The 8,888-nt window shown below is 63.0% G+C and overlaps 1 protein-coding gene across 1 annotated transcript; it reads right to left on the bottom strand.

Annotated features, from left to right (window-relative positions):
• Positions 1–219: 219 nt before the first annotated feature.
• NGDN (neuroguidin) lies at positions 220–3,021 on the bottom strand. The gene is made up of 10 exons (XM_067533143.1): positions 2,958–3,021; positions 2,807–2,878; positions 2,394–2,531; positions 2,140–2,224; positions 2,004–2,056; positions 1,558–1,669; positions 1,307–1,475; positions 1,025–1,181; positions 864–921; positions 220–548 (listed from the first exon to the last, which is right to left on the bottom strand). Exons 2-10 carry the CDS (start codon positions 2,813–2,815, stop codon positions 529–531), a joined length of 801 nt encoding a protein of 266 aa, XP_067389244.1. The 5' UTR covers positions 2,816–2,878; positions 2,958–3,021; the 3' UTR covers positions 220–528.
• Positions 3,022–8,888: the final 5,867 nt, after the last annotated feature.

The raw sequence follows: 8,888 nt of genomic DNA, 5'->3' as shown, positions 1-8,888 counted from the left end.
ACAGCGGGGCCCCTGCCTCCCATAAATTCAGCTCAGGGCGGCCTGCCCCATGGGGGAGGGAAGCTGAGATACAGCGAAGGGGGGGGAATCATGCTGGGCTGTGGGGGGCTCACTGAGCTAGTGGGGGGATAGGACGGGGGGGGTCCCACTCTGCCCCAGCAGCTGTGGGGGGATTGCGGGGCTAAGCCGTGGGGCAAGAAAAGCGTTTGGGGGCTGTGAAAGGACAGAGTGGCGGGGAGCCCTACAATAATACCAGGGAGAAAGCTGGGACCCCCCCATTACAGCAGGGGACCCCATAGAGGCGGCGATGCTGGGGGGGCAGCCAGGAGACCCCACACACACACAGCGCCTCCTAGTGGACAGATGGGCCGAGACATGCTGGAGTTCAGTTTTATTGTTACACATTCACGTCCGTCGTCATCGTCCCCCCGCATCCCACCATGGGGCAGGAGGGGGAGACAGCCACGGTGGGGGGGGCCAGATCAGGGCATCGTTCCACGGGGGGGCGCAGATCAGGGCACTCCGGCGTTACCGTCTCTTGCGGAAGCCTGGAGAAGAAAGAGGAACGGGTGAGCGTGGAAGGGCGGGGAAACAAGCCGTGGATAAAATGCCCCCCTTCCCTCCTGAGCTGGGGTAGAACCCTGGCATGCTGGCTCCTAACCCCCCTTGGCCCCCCGCTCTAAACACTACACCCCCCTCCCTGCCAGGACCCCGCGGGAATCGGGCGCCCAGGTGGGTCTAGCACCGTAACAAGGGCGCTGTTCACCGGTGGAACTCCCTGCTGCTGGATTTTCAGGGGCTGCACCAGGTTGGGGGGGGCCCTGAAGTCGGGACAAGTGGGGGGGGGGCTGCCCTTCGCTCACCCTTTCTCCTGCCCCTTTTCGCACTTGTCTTCCTCTTCTTCTGTGGGGGGCTCAGATGCTGGGGGGGGGGAGGGACGGGAGGAATAAAAAGACACCATTAGCTAGGCTGGACTCGCGCCCCCTCCCCCCAGTTTCCCTCCCTGCCCCGCACGCTGCCTCACCTCGCCTGTGGGGGGCGCCGCCCCGGTCAGGGCACTGATGTCCCCGAAGTGGGTGAGGGAGTGGAGCTGGGCCCCGAGCGCGGCCGCCCGCCGCCGCCGGGCCTTGTCCTGCCGGCTGACGGTCAGTCGCACCAGCATGGCCTCCTCATAGCGCCGCCTGCAAGGAGGGCACATGGAACCGGCTCTGCCCGCAGGGGCCCCCCCCCCCCCGAGCCGGGGAGAGAACCCAGGAGTCCGGGCCCCAGCTGTGCACCCTAGCCCCCCCGGCGTCCCGGCCCTGACCTGTGTTCGTCCTCGCGGCTCTGCCCGGGGGCCTGGCGCTGGCCCCCCTCGCGGATCTCCTCCGGGGCATCTGAGAACTGCTCTTTCAGCTCACGGATGACAGAGCTGCTCAGCGCTCGCTTCCTGGCCCGCTCCAGGCTCCTCGCCTCCCGCTCGGCCGCGCTCTCGTCTGCGGGGAGGGAGGAGGGATGGGACCCAGGTGTCCGGGATCCCCTCCCAGCTCCCCCCACCCCACCACTGCTCAGACCTACCATAATGCACCGGGACCAGGCGGGGTGGGACGTATTTCCGGCTCCCTCCTCGGGCCGCCGGCTTCTTCCTGGCAGTGTCGCCCTCAGCCCCCTCCTCTTCCTCGTCGCTCAGCTGGGGGGGGGGCAGGAGAACTGGCCTGTCAATCAAGAGCTGACCCCGTCCTCCAGGCCCCCCCATCACAAGCCACACTCAGGGGATACTGGGTAATCCCCTTCCCTCAGTAAATCAGGAGAACCCAGGCGTCCTGGCTCCTGCCTTCGCCCCCCTCCCAGAGCACAGAGAGAGAAAGAACCCAGAAGTCCTGCCCCTGCCCCCACCCTGCTCTACTCACTAGCCCCCCCTCCCCCGAAGGGAGGGAACCCAGGAGTCCTGCCCCTACCCTGCTCTACTCACTAGCCTCCCCTCCCCGGAAGGGAGGGAACCCAGGAGTCCTGCCCCCCACTACCTTGCTCATCATGTTGCCGGGGTCGGGTTTGAATCTCAGCGGATTGTCCTCTCCTGCAATGAGAGGGGGGGGTCAGATCAAGTGTGGGGGGGGCCGTTCACCCCCCCACACACCCATCCCGGCGCCCCCGACTCACCCCCGGCCCCCGTCACGGCCGCCTTCACCAGCTTGTCGAGCTGGTACCGGAGCTTCTGCTCGATGGGCCGCATCTTCTCTAGCACCTGGGGGGGCGGATGTATGGGGCGGGGTCAGCCGTGGGCAGAGCCTCCCCCCCCCCCACACCGCCCTGCTCTAACCACTCAGCCCCACTCCCCTCCCGCAGCCAGACCCCAGGAGTCCTGGCGCCCAGACACCCCCCAGCAGACACCCCCCGGCCCCCCCCCCACGCACCGTGCGCAGCTCGGCCAGGCGCAGGACGGCCGGCTCGGCGGCCAGCGAGCGGCCCGAGCTCTTGGCCAGCAGCAGCTGGGCCAGGTCCGGCAGGTAGAGCCCCAGCAGCTGCGCCTTCAGCGCCAGGAAACTCGGGCCCTGCGGGGAGACGGCGTCAGCGGGGTTCAGGGGCAGGGTCTGGGGGCCCCCCGGGAGGGGGGAGTTCGGGGCGGGGAGGAGGGGGGGGCGGGGCAGGATCTGGGGACACGGGGAATTGGGGGGTTCAGGGGCAGGATCTGGGGGCCCCCCGGGAGGAGGGGGAGAGGGTAGGATCTGGGGGCCCCCCGGGAGGAGGGGGAGAGGGTAGGATCTGGGGGCCCCCCGGGAGGGGGGGCACGAAGGACCAGCCCCCACCCCGCCCGTCGCTCTCTCACCTTCTCCATGGGGAAGGCGCCGGCCCGGAGCTTCTGCAGCAGCCCCCGGACGTGGGCCGTGACCCCCACCACCTGCGGGGGGAGAGAAGGGGGGTGAGACGGGGCCCGATCGCCGCCGAGGGAGGGGGAGGGGCGGGGGGGTCGCTCTCACCTGCTCCTGGAGGGAGCCCAGCCGGGCCCGCGCGCGGGGCCGGGCGGCGGCCCGCAGCGCCGGGGGGGGCTGGTGGGGGGGAGAGAGAGACTTTAAACCCCTCCCCCACCGACCCCTGCCATCACCCCCGCCCCTCCCCCACCGACCCCCTGCCATCACCCCCGCCCCTCCCCCACCGGCCCCCTCCATCCCCCCCCCCTCCCCCACCGACCCCCGCCTCACCCCGGGCCCCGCCGCTTCCATCCCGGCCTCCCCGGGACACGGACACGCGGCCGGCGGCTGGGACCAGAACAAGAGAGAGACGCTTCTTCCGCCTCGCTGGCCCGTGGCCAATCAGGGCCGCGCTTCCGCCTCGCTAGGGCGGACCTGGCCAATGGCGGAAGTCTGCGGCTCTCGGGGGCTGAGCCGATGGGAGGAAATTGAGCCAATCAGAGGCGGCGTCCCGCCCTCTAGCCGCCCGGATTGGACCAGGCAGCGGGCGAGGCGGGGATTAACTCAACCAATCGCAGCCCTCAGCCCGCCTCTTCGGCGAGCTGCATTGGGGCTGCGGCCAATCCCCCGCCGGGCTCCTTCCATGGGTCCTAACGGGCCAGACTGACAGGAATGGAGACCAATGGGAGAGAGGGAGAGAGGCCATAAAGTCCTAAAGGCTGGGGGTAGACGAGAGGAGGGGGAAACAGAGAGGGAGGGGCGCAGGGCTGGGAGGACTCGGGAGTGGGCGGTGTCACTTTTTTTGACTCCCCCCCCCCCCCCAGGGATAGAACCCAGGTGTCCTGGCTCCCAGCCCCACCCCCATTCTAACCACTAATCCCCCCTTCCCAGAGAACCCAGGAGTCCTAGCTCCCAGCCCCCCATAACCACTAACCCTCCCCCTTCCCAGAGAACCCAGGTGTCCGGGCTCCCAGCCCCCCCCCATTCTAACCACTTAAACCCCCCATTGCCTCCCTCCCCGAGAACCCAGGAGTCCTAGCTCCAAGCCCCCCAACCACTAAACCCCCTCTCCCCTCCCAGAGAACCCAGGTGTCCTGGCTCCCAGCTTCCCCTTTCCCCCCAAGCTACTAGACCCCCCAGAGTCAGGGCTCTCCCCTTCCACAGGCAGCTGAGTGTGCTGGTTGCGCGCCCCCTTTTAATCTTCCTCCGGCGGGGCCTTCGCCGATCCCAGGGGCCCCGCGGCGCTGGGAGAAGGGCCAAGGCGTCGGCACCGCGAAGCACCGGGCGGGCCGAGCCGTGGGTCGCTGGTGCGTCGGCTGAGCTGGGCGGGTCGCTATTCCAGGACGGCCTAGCCCACCTCAGCTGTTCCTCCCCAAGCAGCCTGGACCGGCTGGAGGGCATCCCGTCCCACCGCCGCCGCTTCCACGAGCCTTGGAAAGCTTCCGTGCGTCTCCGGGTTACGACGCGGGCCGGCCGGACGTGCCTCGATCCTCAAACAGACTGTCCTGCCAGGCAGACGGCTCTGGCTGCTTGGGAGCTCGGCCGCGGTGACCGTGCGGCACTGAGCGAGATGCGATCTGCTGAAGAGGGTGAGCTGGACGGGACGGCCGCCAGAGTCTCGTTCGGATCGCGGGAAATGATCATTCCCCTCTATTCGGCATCGGTGAGGCCGCATTTGGAATATTGTGTCCAGCTTTGGGTCCTCCACTACAAAAAGGATGTGGACAAATTGGAGAGAGTCCAGCGGAGGGCAACAAAAATGATTAGGGGGCTGGAGCACAAGACTTATGAGGAGAGGCTGAGGGAACCAGGCTTGTTTAGTCTGCAGAAGAGAAGAATGAAGGAGCATTTGATAGCGGCCTTTAACTACCTGAAAGGGGGTTCCAGGGAGGATGGAGCTAGGCTGTTCTCAGTGGTGGTAGATGACAGAACAAGGAGCAATGGTCTCAAGTTGCAGTGGGGGAGGTCTAGGTTGGACATTAGGAGAAAGCTTTTCCCTAGGCGGGTGGTGAAGCACTGGAATGGGTTACCTAGGAAGGTGGTGGGATCTCCATCTTTAGAGGTTTTTAAGCTGAGGTTTCACAAAGCCCTGGCTGGGATGATTTAGCTGAGGTTAGTCCTGCTTTGAGCAGGGGGTTGGACTAGATACCTCCTGAGGTCCCTTCCAACTCTGATATTCTATGATTATACAGAGCTGATGGGTGGACTGTCCACTGTCTTGTGCAGTCAGAGCTTTCCCTTTGTATCCGCTGACTGGTCTTTGTGCATTTTTGGCCGAAGTGTTTAAAGGGGCCCTGCTTGAAAGACCTGTCGATTTGCTGAACAACAATCAGTGATGCCGTGTTGGCCAAATATCATCACGCTGGAGCACTCATCTATAATGCTGTTGCGGACTGCGCTGGATACAGGCCTTCGCGCAGACTGGTTTGATTATCACCGTCCTGAAAATAGCGAAGCTTCTTGATGGGACGTGCTGTTGGCTGACCCGGTCTCCCTGTCGAAAAAGGCCAGAGATCAAGTCGCTCGCGGCAGGCTTCGGTGCAAACGCCGCCCAAGGCAAAATATGTGGCTTGAAACCGCAAAGTGGACTAACTCCAGGTCCTGGCGGAAAAATGTGACTCCAAAGGCTTCTGGGAGGCGGTAAAAGCTGCGTGCAGCCCTGCCAAAGATCTGCTTTGACCGCTAGCAAGCGCTGATGGCCAGCCAAGCAATGGAAAATAACCAATCTCCCGGCCGCTATGCCATTCCAGCTGAAGTTTTCAAACACAGAGGCTGTTTTCCCTCGGATGGGCTTTTTGAGTTCTTCTCCCGTGTCTGGCTTCAAGAAATCAGGCCGCAGGAATTGAAAGACGCCCCCATCATCCCTCTCTAGAGGCACAAAAGCTCAAAAAGCAACTGTGATAAACTACCTCGGCCTCTCTTTGCTCTCCGCAGCTGGTAAGATTCTTGCATGGATCCTCTCGGACCAACCGCTGGCCCAGCTTATCGACGATGTCCTGGCTGAGCCACAGTGCAGCTCCTGTGCTCCATGGAGTGTTCTTCAGGTGATTTGCTTCGGTTGCCCATGGCGGGAAAAATGTCGTGAACCGCAGCGAACTTTGCACGTCATCCTTCCTGATCTGAGCAGAGCTTTCAGCATGGTCAACCCTGGTGCCTTCTGGAAAGTCCTAGCTAAATTTGGACGGCCAGACAAATTTATTAATGAAACTCTGCAATTCCACAAAGGCAGGGATGCCAGACTCCATGGCTCTGCAAATGGCATCTGCACCCTGGCAAGCATTTCAATTTCTCTTGTCTCCGTGCAAATATCAAGGCGATTGACGCATCGAGCCGGGAACCGCTCTACGCTGGTGACCTTCCCATCAGCTGAACGAGGCTCCATACAGCCAGCGCCTGAACAACTTTACCACGGTCCGTCAATCAGCAGGGATGGGACCGGGCTCCGAGCTGTCAAACGCTTTATTATCCTTGTGGCGGATTAAATAACGAAGCAACCGTCGACCGGGAAGTTGATGGGCCAATTGAGAAAACGCCCATGGTTGCCTTTATCACCTAATCGGGAAGCAACACGCAATCTGGCTACAGCCCAAAAGCAAAGACTGTAATGCCGTTGTTGTCGCAACATGGCTCTGCGGGCTCGAAAGGTGGGTCCGTGGTCCCCGGCCAGTTAAAAGCTTGTCGGTTTCCAGCCGTGACACCTCTGACGACTGCTCGGCCCAATGCAGAAGTCTTGGCCAAAGCTGGCTTGACTGGTATCGTTTGATCTGCGCGCGGATGCCTGAGACCCGTCTATCAGAACGAATTCTGCCTTCCAAACCAAGCTCTGGCAACCGGGATGTGCGGAGGGCAGATGTAACCCTGGGAAGAGGCTTTGAAGGGAAACCCGTGGAAGACTGACATTTCTGACTCTTACTTCGGGCGGGCAGCCGGCCCGCCGCCCGATTAGGTGCCCCCGACGGGGGAGAAGAGAAGTGTTGCGCAGCGGGTGTTCACACAAGGGGTGGCGGGTTCTTGGGGGTCAGTGCAGTCAAGGTTGCTCATCTTGGATTGGGCTGTGGGGACCGTGTGAAGGCCCGTTGGTGCAAACGGCCATCGCCAATGCGGTCCTTGAAATCAGGGTGACGGGGAGGGTCCCAGAGCAATGGGCAGCTAGCTGGCGGTGCGGCCGGGGTGGGATTTGTGCCAGGTCAAAGAGGAAGAGAGGGAATCCCTGACCCGGGCAGAGGACATTCCCTGGCCCTGGAACAATAGCCAGGTGAGAAATTCCCCCTGGAACGGGACCCAGACAATGGGAAACCCCCGCCCCGCGGGAATGTGCCTGCCTATTGTTCCGGTCTAATGAGAGAATCCGTGGGGCAGCCAGCCAGGGCCACCAGTGGAGCTGGGGGGAGGAACCCAGGGCTGCGAGAGCTGTGCCCCTCAATCCTGACCCACAGCCCCCTGCTATCCCAGCCCTGGGCTCTCCTCCCCTCCCCCCAGTTCTGCCGGTGGCCCTGTCTGGCTGGCTGCCCCACAGATTCTCTCGCTATGCCGGAACAATAGCCAGACACATTCCCACGGGGCGGGGGTTTCCCATTGTCTGGGTTCTGTTCCAGGGGGAATCTCTCACCTGGCTATTGTTCCAAGGCCAGGGGTGCCAGGGAGCGCCCGGGTCAGGGATTCCCTCCCTTCTCCCATGGCCGGGCCGGAGCTCTAGCACATCTGGCTCATCCCTGGGCCATCCCTGTCCATTGTTCTGGGAGCCAGAGACTCTGGGGGGGGGGTCTAGTGGTTAGATGGAGGGGGCTGGGAACCAGGACTCCTGGGTCCTCTCCCCAGCTCTGGGAGAGGAGTGGGGTCTAGTGGTCAGAGCAGAGGGGGCTGGGCAGCAGGTTCTGTCCCCGGCTCTGGGAGGGGAGTGGGGTCTAGTGGTCAGAGCAGAGGGGGCTGGGAGCCAGGACTCCTGGGTTCTATTTTCAGCTCTGGTGACTATTAATGTAGCCAGACCTTTTGGGGCTCGGACACTGGGGAGGCCTATATAAGGCCTGGTGCTGGGCAAGGTGACTGCTGACCTGCTTGCTATTGTCCCGGCCTCCCCCTTTGTTACCCAGTGATCAAGTGACAGGAGTGAGGGGGGAGGGAATTTGGTGTGGGATTGCAGCAGGGGGGGCTCTTCTGAGGCCAGGAGGCTAAAATTACACCAGCAGCGGGGAAGGGGAAAGAAAGAGCCAGAGAGGATGAAGCACGAAGGGGAAGGAGAGAAGAAAATGGGGGGAGGAAAACTGAAAGAGAGCGAAGGAAAGGGACAGAACAAATGGAGCCAGTGGAGAGGTGGGGGGAGAAAGGAAGAATAAAGGCATGCGCTCGCTGCCTTTTGTCTTTCTTTTCTCCCCCACCCCCTTCAGTTTTCATGCAGAGGGAGGCAAGGCACAAGGGCCACAGCCTGTGGATGCGAAGGCCTGGCAGGAGCGGGGGGGTCTCTGGCAGGTGCTGGGTTAATGCCCAGGAGCTCCCAGGGCCTGGCACGGCCCCTCCATGCCCAGAGCCACGCGTCTGGGATTCCTCCCGGCTTTGTCTCCCGCCCCTCCCCTCCCCCGGCATCCACCTGTTCGTTGTCCATCTGAGCGTGGTGCCGGGGGAAGGGAGCGGATCGGACAGTGGGGCTGGAACCCAGGCATCCTGGCTCCCAGCAGACCCTCTCCCCTCCCCGCTCTAACCACTAGACCCCACTTCCCTCTCAGAGCTGGGGATGGAACCCAGGAGTCCTGGCTCCCCACTCTAACCACTAGACCCCACTCCCCTCTCAGAACCGGGGATGGAACCCAGGAGTCCTGGCTCCCCGCTCTAACCACTAGACCCCACTCCCCTCTGAGAGCCGGGGATGGAATCCAGGAGTCCTGGCTCCCTGCTCTAACCACTAGACCCCACTCCCCTCTCAGAGCCAGGGATTGAACCCAGGCATCCTGGTGCCCAGGATAGGGGAGATTTTTATAGTGAGACGTTTCCATGGACACCTGAAGC

This window comes from Emydura macquarii, unplaced genomic scaffold (assembly GCF_026122565.2).
Source record: "Emydura macquarii macquarii isolate MOO-44397 ecotype Brisbane River unplaced genomic scaffold, CSIRO-AGI_Emac_v2 contig_3322, whole genome shotgun sequence".
NCBI lineage: Eukaryota > Metazoa > Chordata > Testudines > Chelidae > Emydura > Emydura macquarii.
This window is presented reverse-complemented; position numbering and strand designations above follow the sequence as displayed.